Below are 17,643 nucleotides of genomic sequence, written 5' to 3'. Positions count from 1 at the left end.
CCTTCCTGCAGCCACCCCGGAGCACAACATCTCCTCAGGCCGGGCCCAGCAAGGGCGAGCATCCCTCAGGCCAATAATGGCGGATGAGTGAAGCCCCCTGGCCTGGCGCGGGTCACGCCGGGGGCGGGACTACAACTCCCGGCGTGACCCGCGCACACACATATGCGCAGGCGCAATCCAGGACTCCAACTCCCAGTATGCCCCGCGGATGCGCATCTGCGCATGCGTAGACGGGGACTACAGCTCCCAGCGTGCCTTGCGGCGAGGCGGAAGCGGCGCGATGGCGGCAGGTGAGGGGTCCGGGCCGGTCGTGGCTCCGGTCGCCTGCGGCCCGGCGGGCTGACGGTGCCGCTCTATGCCCGCAGGTCGGTAGCCGGTGCCGGCGCCATGGCTCTAATCGAGGGCGTTGGCGACGAGGTGACCGTGCTTTTCGCGTTACTGCTGGTCGTTGTGGTGCTGGGGCTGGCCTGGGCCTCCACCCGCGCACCTGAGCCTGCCGCGCCGCCCCGCGTCGCCGTCCCGCTGCCCGAGGAGGGCCCGAGCGCTGCCCCGACACCCGTCGAGCACAAGGCCCCGGCGGCGGCGGCGGCCGGAGCGGCCCCCGATGGGGCGGGCGGGCTGGCGGCGGGGCTGCGGCCCCGGGCCGGCCCCACAGCCGCGCAGGACCCCCTGGCTGAGGGGGACGGCGGCCCCGCCGAGCCCACCATGGTGCTGCGGCTGAAGTTCCTCAACGACACGGAGCGTCTGGCCCGGGTGCGCCCCGGAGACACCGTCGGGGCCCTGAAGAGGTGAGGGGCAGGGCAGGCCGGTTCTCCCGCGGCATCGCTCAGGGCTGTCCCGGCTGGGGGCGACCCTGAGCCCCGCCGGCGGCTCCTTCCCTCCCTGGAGCAGCTGGGAGCTGCCGCTCTTGCCCCTGCGCGGGTGGCATGTGTCCTGACAGGCACCTTCGGGCACAGGGGTGCAGGCAGAGCGGGTGGTTGGGGGGTGCATTTGCAGCCTACTCCCGGGGGGGTGGATGGAAGGGACGCTGTCCTGGTGGGAGCGTGACGACTCCCTCCTTGTCCCCCGCCCCAGGGCCTATTTCCCCGGGCAGGAGCAGCAAGTGCGGCTGATCTACCAGGGCCAGCTGCTGCGCGACGACACCCAGAGCCTGGCCGCCCTGCACCTCGCCCACAACAGCGTCCTGCACTGCCACATCTCCCAGCACAGCCCGGCCCCCGCGCCCGCCGGCCCCCACGCCTCTGCCGACCCCGTGCACGCCGCCCTCAACGTGGGCAGTCTCATGCTGCCACTCTTCGTGCTGATGCTGGCCGTGCTCTGGTACTTCCAGCTGCAGTACCGCCACGTCTTCACCGCCACCGCGACCACCTTCCTGGCTGGCCTCACCCTCCTCTTCAGCTTCATGGCCTTCACCATGTACCGCAGATAGCACGGCCCCGCGCCCCCAAAGGAGCCGCCGCACCCGGAATGAGCTCGGTCCCGGCTGGAGGCCGCCTGCCGCACCTGAACCTGGGGGGTCTGGGCCGTGGACTGTGTCCCCAGGGGCCGAGGGCCAGGCAGGAGGCAGGCAGCCTGCCCGCACGCCGTCGCCCTGGGGCCGGGGCTGCCGCAGGACCGAGCGCCGTGCCGCCTCTGGGGAGGGGCGGGAGGGTCCCGGTGCCCCCCCCAGCCCTGCACGGACCGTCTGCCTGCCCCCGCCCCCCCTGCGTCCCTGCCCGGGACGGTGTCCGCTCCCCGGGGGCTGGGGCTGCCTCCCCGCGGGGGGGGGACGGTCGGGGCTGCTCCCCGGGGATGCCGGTCCCGGTTAATCTGTTACGATTAAAGAGCAAGGACTGCGCACGGCCGCGGCCTCCCGGTTCTGCTGCGCCGCGGGGGCACCGGGCGGGGGGCGGGGCTCCGGGGGGCGGGGCTTCCCCGTGGCGCGCTGCCAGCCATCGCGGGCGGGGCGGGGCGGGGCCTGCGCCTCGGGCCACGCGTTCCGCAGGGCCCCAGCGCGCCTGCGCCGGCGGAGTCGTCCCGCCCCTTGGCGAGGCGCTCGCTCATTGGAAGACGGGTAACGCCTATTTACATATTGCGCTACTCGCGCGGCCGGAGCCCGCGCGCGCGGCTCCGCCCCCGGAAGTGTGGGCCGCGCGGGGGGCGGGGCCGCGGCCTCCCCCGGCGCTCCGGGGGCTGTCGGGAAGATGGCGGACTCGGTGTCCGGGCGGTGCTGAGCGGCCGGGCCGGCGGCGGGTCCCAGCGCGGCCGCGAGCGCCATGTAGGGCCGGGCCGGGGAGCGGGCGGGGCGCGGGGAGGGGCCCGTCTAGGCCGGAGGGGCGGGGATAGGGATGAGGGACCCCAGGTGGGCCGGGTGTCGCGGTCCCGGTGCGGCCCGGCCCGGGGGTCCCGGTACCGGGGGAGGAGCGGCTCAGTGCGGCCCGGGGGGCCCGGTGCCGGGGGAGGAGCGCTCGTTGTGGCCCGGGGGTCCCGGTGCCGGGTGTGGTGTGGTGGGGGGAAGACGGGGGCGTCCCTGGAGTCCCGGTGCCAGGCGGGATCCGTGCGTGCCGGGGGTCCTGGGACAAGGGGGGGCCTGCGAGCCGGGGCCCCGGGGAGGGGAGGCGGCCGTGTGGGGCGGGGGGGTCCCGGCGTGGGCCCCGTGCGTCCCTCGCTGGCTCCAAGCCGTCCCCGAGGCGCGAGCCGGCCGCCCCCCTGACCCCCCGCTCTCGTCCCCAGGGTCTCCCGGTTCTCCGAAGCCCCTCGAGCCGCCCTGCCCTCGCCATGCTGCGCCTGCTGCCATGGCTCCGTGCTCTGACCCGGGAGGGCGTGCGGCCCGGAGTCCTGCAGGGCCTGGCTGCTGGTGACCGGAGCGGGGCCGGGATGTATCCCGCCTGCTACTGCGCAGGCAAAGCTAAGCAGCGGGCTGTGCTGCTCCCCCTGGACCCCTACGGCCATGGGCTGCTGCACACCTTTCCCCCAGACGCCTACAGGACTCGAGGCCATGGCAAGAGGAAGAGCTGGAACTTCATCCACGAGAAGATGAGCTATGACACCTTCTTCACGATGAAGCGTCTGATAGAGCGCTCGCGCAGCGTGGGGGAAGTGCTGCGGTGGGTCACGCAGAACCCCAGCAAGGTGTCGGCCAGCCACTACCCCATCGCCCTGCACAAGCTGGGCCAGCTCTTGCAGCAGCAGCCGCAGGGCCAGGCCACGGTGAACGGGGAGAGCCGCGGGCCCGGCCAGATGCTGGAGCAGCCGGAGTTTCAGACTCTTTGTCAGGCCATCATCAGCGGCTGCTCCAAGTTTGATAACTTCAGCATTGTCAACTGCCTGTATGCCGCCGCTGCGCTGGGTGAGTGTCCCGGGCTGCCGGCGTCTGCCTGCACGGGGCCACCGGCAGAGGACAGGGGAGGCGGGCAGGGCAGCGGGACATGGGCGGTGCTTGGGCGTTGTGAGGTGAAAGGAGAGCTTGCCGGTCCGGCTGCTGCAGAAGGAGGAAGGATGTACCAGAACAGGAGCCGGTGTCTGGTTTACGTGTGGATTTCCGTGTGATGGTGGCTGTGCGGCAGGCGGGGCTGCGCCCCTCGAAGGAGGAGGCTCTGCCTGGGATACGCACCAGGGAGGGAGTCGGGCGGACTGACTGCTCCAGGGGGCTCGGCTGGCTGGAGCACCCGGCATGTCGGCCCGAAGCGGTGGCCGGCGCTGCCCGGCGGGGTCGGGATGAACCGCTCCTTGGGTTTTGTTCCAGTCCTGAAAAGCAGCAAACATCTGAGCGTTGACGTGTGAGATGCGAGGTGTTGGCTAAACCCTTTGCAAGCCACGAGCCCCGTGTCATCAGGCGTTTAATATTCAGGAGAAAGGCTTCGGGCTGGTTCCTGCGCAGCAGCAGCCTTGAGCGGGCTGTGTCCTGGGGGGGGCTCCCCCTTCACTGGGCTGGGGTCCCCCAAGGGCCGTGCGGGTTCTCCACCTGCAAGGAAGGGGATCGTGTCTGGCAGTCGCCCGCAGCGGCAGGTGCCTGCCCTCCCCACACCAGCGGTTCCTGCCAGCCCAGTGTCCCACCCGCTCGTCTCCTGCCATTCTGTTTGCTTTTTTTCTTTCCCACCGCAGCTGCGTGCTGGGCTGAGCTCTCAGCTGAGCTGCGTACGGAGCCGCCCGGTCCCGGTCATGGTTGATGCAGTAACTCTAGATCCCGCTGAAGGGGGGAGAGGACGTTTCTGCTCGTCCCCCCTCCGTCTCGTGGCGCCTTGTGTTTGTTGACACTGAACTCTGGGCTGCCAGGCGCCTCTCCCCCCGGCGGGGCTCCCCCCGGCCTGCTCTGGTTTTGACCCACACTTTGTTCTCCGTCAGTCACCCTTCCCTGCTCACCACGCTTACCCGCTCATTAATAAAAATGCTAACCCGCCTTTTGGAGGCCTTTCTAAGGAACAAAGCAACTGCTCAGACCAATTCTTCACTTTCCACCTTCTGACTGATTTTGGATTAATGATAAAATGCAGCAACTTACCCCATGCTGCCTTAGTTGCTTTAAAGCCCTTTTGAAAATTGAAATCTTGTCAGCCGGCTTAGGAGGCCAGTGGGCTACCAGGGCCTCATACAGTGCGTAATGCTTCATGCGTCTCCTGAAAATATCTCTCCTGACACACGAGGGATGGCCTTTGCCTTTTTTCATAACCGCACTGTGTGCCTGGCCTCTTGTCTTTCCGTGGCTGAATAATACGTCCAGAGTTGGAGGAAAGTATTTTCCCCAGGAGCCGAGTTTGAAAGACTCAACTAGAAAATGGGAGACAGTTAGATGCGTGAAAGGATTAATTCCTGTCATGCACGGACAGTTTTTGTTTTGGTAATGTGCTGATGTCTTATTTGTTTTGCAACCAGAACTTTTTTTTAAAGCGCTTTTTGAGGTGTATTACTTATCTTTAAGAAGTTTGAGTCTTAAGAAATAAACCTGGCTTTCATGGATGAGCTAAAGGACTTCCATTTTGGTGGAGTGGGTGGGAACGATCCAGTGGCTCCAAGTGACTTTTCCCCGTGGTGCAGATGCACTGATGTTCTGGTCAGGCTTTGCCAAACTCGTCCTCTTTCCCTTTCTCATCGCCGGCACGGCAAATCTGTCCTTCTCCGGCTGCGGTCCCCTGCCTGAGCTTAGGAGGACAGTCATGCCTACCGAAGATGAGAGGTGGGGTCCGGGCGTCCCTAATGCCTTCCCTGTCGCAGGCCTGCCTGGGGAATCGCCGCTGGTGCGGGTGCTGGAGGAGGAATCCCGCAGCCGCCTGGGCCGCTTCAACCAGAAGGATGTCTCCATGGTCTTCAGCAGCGTGATGCGGCTCCACCCGTCCAGCCCTCACCCCCTGGTCGAGTCTTGCCTCAGCAGTTTGGAGCGGCACCTGGAGAAGGAGCGCCATCCCCAGACCCTCTTTCTGCTCCTCTCCTACTACCGGCTGCGGGCGCAGGCACTGCAGGGACACCCGGCCTCCGACCAGCAGCTGATCAACAACCGCAAGATCCTGCGCCTCGTCAGGCACACGCTGGGGCAAGTGAGTGCCATGCGGGAGCACGAGCTGGCCCTCTTGGACGAGATGCTGGCTCTGTGCGCCCAGGAGGCGAACAACAAGGCCCTGGAGGCCATCTTCAGCTCTCAGCTCTTCTACGAGAACCGCCAAGAGCGATTCATCCGCAGTATGGCAGGTGAGGGCAGGGTCTGCCCAGGCAGGGTCCCAGCCTTGCCCGCTGTGCGAGCCTCTTCCCCGGCGCGGGCTGCGCCGGGCTCTGTCTGCGCACGCGGCAGCCGTGGAGCCTCCCGTCGTGGCCCCAGAGGACATCTGGGTTGGTGACGGCGGCGAGGCTGGAGCAGGAGAGGCTCTGCGTTACGGCAGACTGACTTCCCAGCCTGGCCCTGCCAGGGCCGTCGGCCTACCTTACCCCGAGAGCGGGAGCAGGTTGGTTTTGGTGGGGTTTCTGCAGGAGGGCCCCCGTCCTGTGCGTGTTCCGGCTGCGCTCTGGCCGTGCCGTCTGGGCGCACGTGACGGGAATCTGCCTGAGCCTCTCGCAAGCCCCGTCATTTCATGGTTTTTGGAAGCCGCCTGGGTTTCGGAGGGATGGCTCTGCTGCCCACCTGCCTGCACGGCCTTTCCTGCCTGGGCGGTAGCGGCCTCTGGAGAGCTGCAGTTCGGACAGAGCCAGTTCTGTCTGACGGATACCCCGCTGTGGTTTGCTCTGTGCAGAGTGGCTCCCCAGGAAGGCAGAGAACCTCACCCCCTACACCATGGCTCTCATTGCCAAGTACGTGGCCCGGCACCGGCTGCGTGAGCCACGGCTGCTTGATACCATCGCAAACTTTCTCCTGAAGCGTGGGGAGCAGCTCGACAGCAAGGTGAGTGTCGTCCCCAGTCTGCGGGGGTGCCTGGGGCTGGCTTGGGCTGCCCTGGCGCCGGGGGAAGCCACGTCCCTCCTCTGCCATCGGGCTGGGGCATCTCACCGGGGGCCCACCGGGACCTGACCTGTCCTCCATCCCGCTGCCCAGCCCGACTCCCTCTCCTCCTGCCTGCAGGTGATCCAGAAGCTGGTGTTTCCCTTCAGCCGCATGAATTACCGCCCATCCAACCACAGCGAGCTCTTCCCCAAGCTGGAGGCCATCCTGGAGCAGAAAGCCGGCAGCTCGCCCCTGGCGACCGTCAACATCCTCATGTCCATGTTTCAGCTTAGCCACTTCCCCCAGACTGTCCTGCACCAAGTCTTCTCCCCAGCCTTCATCACCAACGTAATGAGTATGTGGGGTAAACCTGGCCGTTAGAGCTCGGGGCTGGGCCGGGGGTGGATTTTGAGAGCATCGGGCAGAACAGGCTCCCCCTGGGAGCGCAGGACCACCTCGCTGGCAGCCAGCATCCCCCTGAGAGCGTGGCTGGGCGAGGAGGGGCTCCCAGCTGGTGCCTAGCCAGCCATCCTCTCCCCGCAGGCAGCCCCTACGCGCTGATCGTGCGCCGCTACCTCTCGCTGCTGGACGCGGCGGTGGAGCTGGAGTTCCGTGACTACAGCGGCCCGCGCCTCGACCCGCGCTACCGCGTCCTCATGTTCGAGCACGCCCTGACGGCCGACGAGGCCAACAGAAAGTACAGGTCAGCGGCAGCGGTGGCGGCACGCCGGGGGGGGGCCTGGGCTGCCCGGGGGGAGCTGGCCGCCCCACTGCCTGTCCCTTGCAGGTGGGCAGTGTGGTGTTGCTTGGGACGCGGGGTCTGTGACCGTGCTCTGGCAGGATCCCAGCCCGAGCGGTGCCGGGGTAAAGGCCCATACCTGAGCTCCGAAGGCCGTAGAGGAGCAGCATAGAATTGTAGAATCGTTTGGGCTGGAAAAGCCATTTAAGATCACAGAGTCCAACCGTTACCCCAGCACTGCCCAGCCCACCACTAACCCATGTCCCCAAGGCTTTGAAATCCCTCCAGGGACGGGGACTCCAGCACCTCCCTGGGCAGCCTGTTCCCATGCCTCACAGCCCTTTGGGTGACGAAGAACGTGCTGTTGGTGTAGTGATACCAGGAGGAGCTTTTCTGCTGAAGGAGCTGAACGGCTCCTTGCCCCAGGGCAGCAGAGCCCAAAGCTAAAGGCTCCCCTTTTTCCTGCTCCCAGGGCCCTTCCCGTCTCCACACAGATGTGCTCAGAGGGAGGACGTGGGTCGGCAGCGCTCGAGGGGCGGGCTGGGGGCCCTCCCGACTGCGTCCTCTCACTCCCCTTTTTCCCCTCAGTTACAAGGGGCTGGTGGCCGAGGCCCTGCGGCAGCTGGTGGGAGAAGAGTGCTATCGGCAGGACGAGGTGCTGCCCCCGGGATACTGCACAGGTAGCCTGGCCGGGGGCAGGGCCCTGGCCCCAGGGGGGGGGATTGGGGGGAATCGGGGGGATGCGGGAGCCCTGCGGCTGCCTGGGTGCTCAGGGGAGGCCCGAGGGTGGGAGGTTACTCAGAGCAGAACTAGATTTGGCTGCTTTGTCACCACTTTCCCCGTGACGCTGCCTTCCCCCAGCGCTTCGGGACGAAGCTCCCCGAGCCACCCCCACCGCAGGAGGGCTCAGCTGGGCCGGCGGCGCGGGGGGTTCCCCTGTGCTCCCTCTGCCAGGCTGGCTGGCGCAGCCTCCCCCCCGGGGCATGTGGGGCCCCCGAGCCCGTGTCCCATCGGTAGGGTGGTCTCGAGGCCCGGTGCTGATCCGTGTTCTCTCTGCAGACTTCCTGCTGTGGATTAACCGTGCGGGCACTGTGCTGCCTCTCTCCCGTGTCCCTGCGGCTTTCAAGGCTCCCTCTGCCCACACTACAACGTCCCCCGCTGCCATTTCCTTGCGCTCGAGCGTCCTGGCCCTCACCTCGGACTTGCAGGACTTTGCCCCGTTTGCTCCAGAGACGCCAAGCAGCCCCCCAGGATCGCGGGAGAACAGCCTGGCCGGGCGGTTCCTGCCCACGCTTTGCCCTGCCCCGGGGGGCCCCTGCTACCAGCCCCCCTCGGACTATTACTGCGGCCTGAGCAAAGAGTCTTCCCTGGAGAGCCAGGGCAGCTCCACGTTAAGCAGCCCTTCCGAGTGCCTCTCCGCACAGCCGGCTGGCACCCCTGACTGCTCGCCCAGGGGCACCTCCGCAGCCACCCTCTTCCAGTTCCCCATCGGCAAGATTCTGGAGGAGGAGGAGGAGAATTCCGCCGGCTGCCCTGCGCACGATCGCAACTGCTTCCAGGGGGAGCAGGCCCAGGAGGAACCGGAGGAAAGGAGCCCACCCCCCAGCGAGGACGCCTGCCCTCCACCCTCTCCGTGCCGGCCCAGCCCCAAGCGAGGACCGGGCGATGGGCCGCAGGGAGCTGAAGAGATTCAGAGGTACCGAGCAGAGCCGGCCCGCGTCCCCGCTCCCTTCCGGCTGGACAGCCGCCCCGCACCGGCTTCAGCTCCTGCCCTCCCCGGCCCCTCCTGCCCTGCGCCGTCAGGCGCCTGGCGGCAGCACAGGCCGTGCTGTCCCTGTCTCCGCTGGCCCCAGGCCGTGGGTGGGCACCCCAGGGCGCTGGGACGGGTTCCCCTGCCGCCCTTCGTGCGCCGCTGTTCTGGGACCAGACGCGGACGATGCTGCCGCCGGTGCTGCCTGCGGCACGGGGTAACGCCGCCGTCCCCCGGCTCTGTCCCCTGCAGGGTGGTGCTGTCGGTCAACGACAAGTGGCATTACTGCCAGAACTCCGACATACTGGTGGGCTCCCGAGCCATGAGGGACCGGCACTTGCGACTGCTGGGCTACTGTCTGGTTCAGGTAAGCGGGGGGCTGCCCCCTCCTGCCCTTCCCCTCCTCCCCCCGGGCAGAAACGAGGTGGGTGACGGGCTGCGGGCCAGAGCGCTGGCATCCCCACTGTAAACACTCCTGACAGAGCCGACCTCACGCTCCTGCTTGTGAGAGGAAGCAGTGACTCATCCTCACGGCTCCTTTTTGCCCTCCCCCACCCCACTCCAAGAGTTTTTCCAGGCAGCTGGTGGGCCATACCAGCCCTGGTGCCTCGGTGGAGAGCACCGACGAGGGGAGAGCCCCTCCTGTCCCCCAGTCCTGTGGGAATCCCGTCCTACAGGTCTGCCGCACAGAGCCCAGACCCGGGCAGGGAGAGGAGAAGGGGAAGCTGGCTTAGCTGGGCCCGGCAGACGCGGTGGCGGCGGCAGTGGCGGCCGCGGGGCCTCAGGGTGGAAATCAAGTGGGGACGTAGCTCGGCCTGAAACCCTTTGCTGTAATCCTGTCGGTTCTGCAGAGCGTGGCTCTTGCCGCTGTGGGTGGAGGCGAGGCGAGGCAAACTTCCCTCCGCGCCCATTTCAGGGCCCTGGCCTCTTCGGTTGCAGCCTCTGGCTGCTCTGTGGCGAGAGCTGCGAACGGAGGAGCCCTCGAGGCTTCGCCGCCGCCTTCGCAATTGCCTTCAGATTTCTTTGGAAACTTCAGGTGTTGTTTTAAGGTGTGCACCTTCCACAGGACTACTTGTGGGGTGATTTTTAGCTTGAGGACACATGTTTCCAAGGGAAAAACTCAGAAACCCAGGCCTCGTTCCTGCTCACTTCTCCAGAGGTCATCTGAAGTACAGTCATAGATCTACCAAGCAGTCCCGTAACCATTTCTTAAAGCTTCTTACCTCCCCCGCTGCTGAGGGCGCAGTGTGCCAACACGAAGCTCCTCCTAATTTCATAATTTGCAGCGTCCATAGTTCAGAAGCCCTTTGTTTATGCATAGCTTTGCCAGCCCTGTGACTGGGGTGGTGGCATTTCCTTGGAGATCCCGGGCTGCAGAGCAGTGGAGCAGCCCTCCTGTGCAGCGCACCCTGGGTCTCCCTTGTGCTGGAGCTCAGGACGGGCTGCCCGGGGCCGGCTGCGTCCCCACCATCTCCGGTAACGGTTATGGTGCGGGTCTGCGCCCCTGCCGCGGGTCAAGGCTGCTGCCCAGCAGCCCAGCGGGGTCTCTGAGGAGCAAGGCAGAACGGGCAGGGGTGCGGGCGAGCAAGAGCGTGCTCCTGCTCCCAGCGTGCGCAGGGTCGGGTGCTCTGTCCGGCAGCGCGCGGTTAGGCGTGACCGAGGCTGCGGGAGCTCTTCCCCTCCGCTCAGCGTGCCCGATCGCCGTGCAGCTCCCGGTCTGGTTAGCTCCCTTTGGGTGCCTGAGAACAGGCGCTCTGGTCCTGTCCCCTCTGTTCCCTCTCCAGCACCAAACAGCGCCAGATTGTTAGAAAATAAGTTGGAAGTGGATCAGCCGTGTTTAACTGCCCCAATGGACCTCTTCTCCGAGAGTGTTTCATTCCTCTTGGAGCCTGTCCTTTCTTCCACGCCCGCAGCGTCGGGAGCCAGCGAGCCCCGGGCAGCACTACCTGCCACGAGCTCTCTGTGTTCTAACCCTGCTGCTGGGCAGCCGACGTGGTGCTGCCGCGTCTGGTTCCGCGAGGGAGGGAAGAGCAGCGCTGCGATTGCCGCCTTCTATGCTTGTGGTTCCAGGGGTCGCTCCCCTTCGGCCACCCCTTTTAGATGAAGAGCCCCAGGCAGTTCAGCTGCTTCTGGAGTTGAAGCTGCTTCACAGCTCGGTGGTTGTTCTTGCTCTTCTCCTTTGAGGTTGATTTGCCCTTCTGACACCTTTCCAGAACGGCAGAGTGGTGGGGGTTGGCAGGGGCCCCAGAGATCATCCGGTCCAGCCCTCAGCTAGAGCAGGTTGCTCAGTACCGTGTCCAGTCGAGTTTCGAATGCCTCGGAGAGAGGTTGCTTTCTGAGTTCCAGTGGGGCTTCCTCTCTTTTAGGTTTGTGCCCTTTGCCTCGTGCTCTGTCCCCAGGTACTGCTCTGTCATCTTCACGGCCTCCCGCCGGGTATTTGTATGTAGATGAGATGCCCCGATCCTTTTCTGCTGCAGCTCTGCCAACCCCCTCTCACGTATTGTCCCTGTGGCCCCGCGCCGGACCCACTCCAGCACGTCCGTGCCCTGTAGTGGGGAGCGCAGCTCTGGGCACCCCAGATGTGTCTCACCGCACATCGGCTGCCCCGACCTGCGTGCGGTGCTCCTCCAAATGCAGCCCGGGATGCAGTTGGCCGCCTTTGCTGCAAGGGAGCACTGCTGGCCGGTGCTCAGCTTGTCCCTCAGGACCCTTAGTCCCTTTTCTGCAAAGCCCCTCTCTGGCCGGCGGGCCTGTCCTGTCCTGGTGCGGGGGGCTGTTCGTCCCGAGGCTCAGGACTCAGCGCTCCCCTGCCCGGGGCCGTTTCTCCAGCCTGTTTCGGTCCTTCTGAACGGCAGCGCAAGCCGTCTGGCGCGTCAGCCGCTCCTCCCCACGTCGTACTTCTGCAGCCTCGCCGAGGCTGCGCTCAGTCCCTTTGCCCAGGTCGCTAACGAGGACACTAAACGGTCTTGGCTGCAGCGCTGACTCCTGGGGTGTGCCAGCTGGACATCGTGGCTCTGCTCGCAGCGCTGCGCCTGGCACTTCAGCCCTCCTTATACTTAATTTAAGGCCTTCTCTTGTTGGCTGTTGCTTCACCGTACGTCTGCTCGATCGGCGCCGGACTGCCTGTCGTGCCTGGCACGCCGCTAAGCTGTCTGGGTATGTCTGTGTGACTGTGCCAGGGCCGTCTCCTCCTCGGCTGCCGTTGATCTGGTGGCAGTGGCAGGTGTGGATCTGTCAGCGCCTCTGAACAGCGCTTCCTTCCGCGGGAGCCTGCACAGGATGTCACCGGGTCGTTCGTGTACTCGCACCCTTCCGTGCCCTGCCCTGCAGTTGGAGCTGCCTGTCGCTTCTGGCAGGCGCTGGGGGTGCTGCGGCAGGGCCACCCGCCGCGGACCCCCTACTCTGCCCGCAGGTCCTCCGGCTCTCGGCCCTTTCCTGAGCAGATGCTCTTTTCCCTGCTGGTTCTGACCTTTTACTGACAGCCAGCTCTTCTCCCTCAGAAGTTTCTAGGTAAGGACACGCTCCCTCCTTCCCAGGATCCTGCCCTGAATAACGGCCAGATCCGATGTGCCCACAACCCCTGTCCTGGCTCTGGCACCACTCGCTTCCAGCCTCTTTGGTTGAAGGAGCTTTCTGTGCTGCCCCTGGGCAGTGAGGAAAGGAGTATGAAGCAGTGGAAGGAGGTGCCTCCGTACTGCCAGGAACCTTTGGTGCTTGGTTGGGCTTGGTTCTGCTCCCCAGGCAGTTAGTAGCCGCCTTCACCCCTGGCCTGCGTGGGGCTGTCGGAGAACAGCGCCTGTCTGCAGCCTGATCGTCCTGGGGGCAGCGTGCAGTTTGTCTGCGTTTCCCATCCCGCTTGCTCATCCGTGATGGTCACAAATGGGTCCTGGACCCCGTACAGCACCCGCGTCAGCATCTAGCCTTACCACAGAGTCCCTGTGTCATCTGTGCCAAGATCTCCCGCCCCGTCCCTTCGCGATGCCTACTATTAGCCCTGTTTCTCAACAAGCCGGTGAGAAAAAGCTTCCTCCTTTGCAGGCAAGCTCCTATGTGTCATGACCTGCAGCTCCTGAGGGATGGCGGTGGCCTCTCCAAGCAGCCTTGGATGCTTCTGGTATAGCAGAGCACCCCCTGGCCGCGCACAGAGCGCTTCTACCGACGGCTCTCCTGCAGACCCGACCCCGTGCAGGCTCCAGCCCTGCCGGCCCTCGGGTCTCCTGGGATCCGTGAACGCCGGGGGGCCGGAGTAGCAGCACAGAGCCGAGCGGTGCGTCACGTTCCCCCTGCCCTGTCCCTGCACCATCTCGGAGCAGGGTGCGCCGCCGTTGCGGCTGAAGCATGGTCACGGTTACCCGTAGTCCTGCTCGGCGAGCGCTGGTGGTGCCTTCGGGGATGCCGAGCCAGCAGAGCTTCCAGCCACCCTGAGTTTTGGCCCCCAGCCCTGATACCGGCGTGGAGGGAACGCTGGCAGTGGCTGGAGTCTCCCTGTCCCTGCGGGTCTGTCCCGCATGGCTGCAGCAGCACGGGTTCACTCCGTTCCCCCACCCTTTGGTGCTCCCAGCCTCGTGCAGGGCCGGGCGTGCGTCTGCACACCCCGGTGCCGGCTGGAGCGGGGGCCGTCCCCCCAAGGTGACAAGTCCTGCGGCGGGAGGGCCTTGGGCTGAGACCAGGCGTGAGAATGGCGCTGGCTGCGTTGTCCCCCAACGGTGGCCGGTCCTGTCTCTGCTCCCACCCCTGTGGGTGCATCTGGCTCACAGTTGGGGTGGCCCAGGGCTCACAGTTGGGGTGGCCCAGGGCTCGAGGCCCTTCAGGGGTCTGTAGCTCCAGGCTGTGTTTGCTGTTCAGAGCCGCGCTCCTGGCTCCGCACTGACAGCCCGTCCAGCTTTCCCGGTGGGGTCTCTGCTCCCCCTCGGCACCCCGTGCCAGCCCCCCTGGGCAAAGGCAGGGGGGGTTTCCCTTTCTGTTAGCCCCAGCGCCTTGTCTCCTTAGCAGACTGTGGTTCAAATGACAAACCGTTATCCTGCAGCCCTTTCTTCTGGTGGGGGCTGCCAGCTGCCATGGCTCTTCCATGTGCCCCCCGCTCCCAGGAGCAGTTTTGGCCTGGAAAGCGCCGGCCGCAGCCCAGCCAGAGCGCGGGGTCGGCGTCTTCCCCCTGCGCTTCCCCGGCCCTCTCCCCTGCCGCACCTCGCTGCCGGCTCTTGCTCGAGAGCAGCCGAGGGGGCAGCCGGATCTCTGCAGGGCTGGGCAGGGGCAGAGCCTTCATCCTCTGCTGCTCCATCCTCCTCTCCCTTACGCGAAAAACCACCTTCCCCTTGTCTCCCCTCACCGGCAGGCCCCCAGGGAGCCCCAGGTTCCCCTGCACGACGGGAGGGCGGCTGGGTTTTGTTCTTCCTCCCTGCCTGGTGGTTGGCGACGGGGGCTCGAGGTTGGGGGGAGGCGTGAGAGCTGCCTTGGCCCTGCGGTGCCGCCAGCGCTCCCAGTCCGTGTCCCCAGCGTGTGCTGGACCCGCCCCGGCCGCGGTGGGCATCGAGGTTGTGCCTGCCTGTGGGTGCTCCCTGCTGTCGGCAGCAGGCTCGGGGGTGAAGTGCTGGGGGGCAGAGCCGGCGCAGGCGGGCACTGGGCACTCACGCCCCCCAGGCAGCAGCCCCCCTCCCTGCGCCTTGCCCGGGGCTGAGCAGGAGCAGGATGAGCTGCCTCTGCCCAGGGGTCGGTGGGACACAGAGCTGGGGCTCGTCTGCCCCTCCGGAGCCTTCCCTCCCCGTGGAAGGATCAGCACCCGTCCCCCCCCTCGGAAAGGGGCCTGAGTCCCGGTTCTCCCCCGGCGCTGTGGCCGGCTGCCCATGCCCAGCCGCGGTTCAGGGGCAGCCTTGAGCTGGGGGGTGGCGGGGCTGACGGTGTCCCCCTGTCCCCTTTCAGCTGCCCTACACGGAGCTGGAGAAGGTGAGTGGCATCGAGGAGGCCAAGCACTACCTGCGGCAGAAGCTGAGGGAGCTGCGCTTCTGAGGGACGGACCCCCGAGCCCCGGGCAGGGAGGGGGCAGAGCGGGGTGGGCGCAGGCGGGTGCTGCCAGCCCCTCCGGGGGTCCGGGCCGTGGGCACCTGCTCCGGGGTGTGGGGCTGGGGTAGTGTGAGGTATTTATTGCTGTTAGCGGGGGGGGGGGGGGGAAGGGGTATGACTTGACTGGTGCGTAGGGGAGTGTTGGGGATCTGTGCTGGGGGGGGGGGGGTGTCCCTCGCTGCCCCCCTGCCCTGGCCCTGTCACCCCCAGCCCTGTCTGCAGGGGTGCTGAGGGGGGGTCTGGCCTGGCTTCCCAGCAGCACTGGGGAGGGGATGTCCCTGTGCCCCCAGCACCGCTGCTGGGAGGGAGGGCAGTGCCTGCCCCCGCCTGCGGGGTCCCCCAGGTCTGGGGGGGCTGCGGCGGAGCCCGCGCAGGGCAGGGAGCGGGTGGGGCAGGGCCATGGCTGTTGGCACAGGGGCTGCTCCCGAGCCGGGCGGAGGGGGGTGCTTGGGAAGTGGGGGTTAACTTTACAATAAAAATGGTGAAAAGCGTGCAAAGTCCAGTCTGTTTATTGGTACAAGGCAGCGGCGACCCACAGCCCCTGCCCGGCTGCGGCCTGGCACAAGGCGGCCCCCACGTCCCCACCCTGGCCCTCTGCCCTGCGGGGGGTCAGGCAGGAGCGGCCCCCCCCGGCGGCGGCAGGGCTGGCACCTGGCAGCGCGCGGGATGCTGCTGCCTGCAGTCCTGCCCGCGGGCAGGGGTGCACGGGGCTCCCCCCCACCAGCCTCAACTGCCTCGGCACCCTCGGCCCGGCATGCTCGTTATAAAGCTGTTTATTGCCATTTAAATTACTCTGTTAAATAAAACACAGTGGGATTTAGGAAACGCCTGATTGTCCGGTGGGAGCCCAGGGCCAGGGGCTGCGGAGGGGCTGGGGCAGGGCCAGGACCTGCGGCTCTGCTGGGGGCGACCGGGGGGGGCTCTGCCCTGCACCGCGCTCAGGACGTGCCCGGAGGGGACCGAAGGCCCGGCCCTGTACCGTGCGGGAGGGGTGTGGGGGTCCCCGGTGGGGCGAGGCTGCGGGCCGGCGTCTCTTTGGCAGGTGTCCCCCCCCCGAAGGCACGGGGAGTGCGGGGTGCCCGGCCCTGGCTGGGCTCGGCCGTGCAGCCGCTGCCCCCCGTCCCCACGCAGGGTGGCAGCGCCGGGGCCTGGCTGTGCCTGGCTCGCTGGCTGGTGCGCGGTCACACCGGCATCGGCATTTCGTTGTACTCGTCCACACCTTCCCGCTCGTCGAAGATGGGCTCAGCTTCGTCTGCGTCCAGCTGCGGGGAGATGGCGGCTGAACGGGCAGCCAGGGCCCCCCCCTCCACCGCCCTCCCGCCTGGCTCCAGCCGCCACGGCCCACGGGGACGAGGGACGCAGCCGCCGCAGGACGCAGAGCAGGTACTTACACACTTCATCTCACGGTCGGTGAAGATGCGGCTGAGCAGGCACATGCGGAGTGGCACCGTGAGGATGAGGATGAAGGGGAAGGCCAGGGAGGCCACTGTGGACATGACGGCCCAGAGCACGGCCAGACACGCCAGCTGCAGCCCGGTGAAGAGGTGCATGCGCAGTGTGCGCACCTGCACGGGGACGGGTGTCAGTGCAGGGGCACACGCGTGCCGGACCCCTGCGTCCCCCTCCCACGCCAGGACAGCCTGCCCCCCCCAGCGGCACCACAACCTGCAGGACATGGCCCCCCCCCAGCCCTGCGGGGTCTGGCCGCCCCAGAGGAACCACACTGCCCCCCCCGCCCCCCCAACAAGGCACCGCCAACCCCAGGATGCCCCAGGCCGGCTGCTGCCCCAGATGAGGGTCTCAGCCCCCCAGACCCCTCCCAGGGACCTCCCGACCTTTTTGACGTAGGTGACGTCGGGGTGGTGCTTGGGGGGCATCAGCAGCAGCTGCAGGCGCTCGTAGAACTGGATGCCGTTGAGGGAGGTGACGCCCATGTAGAGGAAGATCCCGAAGAGCACGGCCAGCGGGATCTGCCGCAGCAGGTCCCCGATGACGATGGACAGGCCTGGGACAGAGCGGGGTCAGTCGCGGTGCCCGGGGAGGGGGTGCCCGGAGCTCACAACAGCCCCCCCGGCCCCACTCATCCCTGCCCGGTCACCCCCTCCCCCACGCGTGGGGAGGGTCCTGTGTCCAGGTCTGAGTGGGAGAGGACGGCCACGCCAATTTGGCCGGGGCTTGGGGCACCCCAGCTCTTGTGGGCCCAGCCCCCCTCCTTCCCCAGCTCTCCAGGGCTGCCCGGCCCCCCCCACGGCCACGCAGGACGGAGCAGGGCTGGCAGGGTCCCACGGCGGGCAGGGCTGCACCTACCGACGAGCACGGCCACCAGGAGCCCGGTGACCCGCTGCTCCTTCACCTCCTGGATCTTGGGCTTGTCCCCGGGCGCCACAGCCTTGCTCATGACGGTGAGGGCGTTGGCGTGCGTGACGGAGCGCACCGTGGCCGCGGCGAGCCACGGCAGCCCGAAGAGCGCGAAGAAGCCGCCCATGGCCACGATGAGCAGGAGGTCAAGGTGGAACCCAGAGCCCTTCTGCAGCATCCGCTCCTTCTTGCTGATGATCAGCCTGGGCACAAGGGCAGACCGTCGGCACGGCTCGACAGGGCTCGGCACTGCAAAGCTCGGCACGGCTCGGCATGGCGCAGCACTGCGCAGTTCAGCATGGCACAGCTCAGCGTGGCATAGCACAGCTTGGCATGGCTCAGCCTGGCACAGCA

General features: G+C 66.9%; 3 protein-coding genes across 8 annotated transcripts in view; 2 read left to right on the top strand and 1 right to left on the bottom strand.

Annotated features, from left to right (window-relative positions):
• Positions 1–256: 256 nt before the first annotated feature.
• Positions 257–1,714, top strand: TMUB1 (transmembrane and ubiquitin like domain containing 1). The gene is made up of 2 exons (XM_054816376.1): positions 257–788; positions 1,075–1,714. The coding sequence occupies exons 1-2, from the start codon at positions 388–390 to the stop codon at positions 1,427–1,429; spliced, it is 756 nt and encodes a 251-aa protein (XP_054672351.1). The 5' UTR covers positions 257–387; the 3' UTR covers positions 1,430–1,714.
• Positions 1,715–2,027: 313 nt separating this feature from the next.
• On the top strand, positions 2,028–15,428 carry FASTK (Fas activated serine/threonine kinase). Its single transcript, XM_054814641.1, has 10 exons — positions 2,028–2,257; positions 2,713–3,328; positions 5,191–5,661; positions 6,198–6,346; positions 6,524–6,740; positions 6,929–7,088; positions 7,713–7,804; positions 8,184–8,820; positions 9,127–9,241; positions 14,791–15,428. The coding sequence occupies exons 2-10, from the start codon at positions 2,758–2,760 to the stop codon at positions 14,875–14,877; spliced, it is 2,499 nt and encodes an 832-aa protein (XP_054670616.1). The 5' UTR covers positions 2,028–2,257; positions 2,713–2,757; the 3' UTR covers positions 14,878–15,428.
• Positions 15,425–17,643, bottom strand: part of SLC4A2 (solute carrier family 4 member 2) — a 19,066-nt gene continuing 16,847 nt past the window's right edge. For all 6 annotated transcript variants that reach the window (XM_054814637.1, XM_054814634.1, XM_054814638.1 and 3 more), the window contains 4 exons: positions 17,239–17,492; positions 16,767–16,936; positions 16,323–16,496; positions 15,425–16,193 (listed from right to left, as the gene is read on the bottom strand). In XM_054814637.1, the coding sequence (XP_054670612.1) occupies positions 16,113–16,193; positions 16,323–16,496; positions 16,767–16,936; positions 17,239–17,492 (679 nt within the window). In that variant the 3' untranslated portion in view covers positions 15,425–16,112. The remainder of the gene's footprint in view (positions 16,194–16,322; positions 16,497–16,766; positions 16,937–17,238; positions 17,493–17,643) is intronic.

Source organism: Grus americana, chromosome 2, assembly GCF_028858705.1.
Source record: "Grus americana isolate bGruAme1 chromosome 2, bGruAme1.mat, whole genome shotgun sequence".
Classification (NCBI taxonomy): Eukaryota; Metazoa; Chordata; class Aves; order Gruiformes; family Gruidae; genus Grus; species Grus americana.
This window is presented reverse-complemented; position numbering and strand designations above follow the sequence as displayed.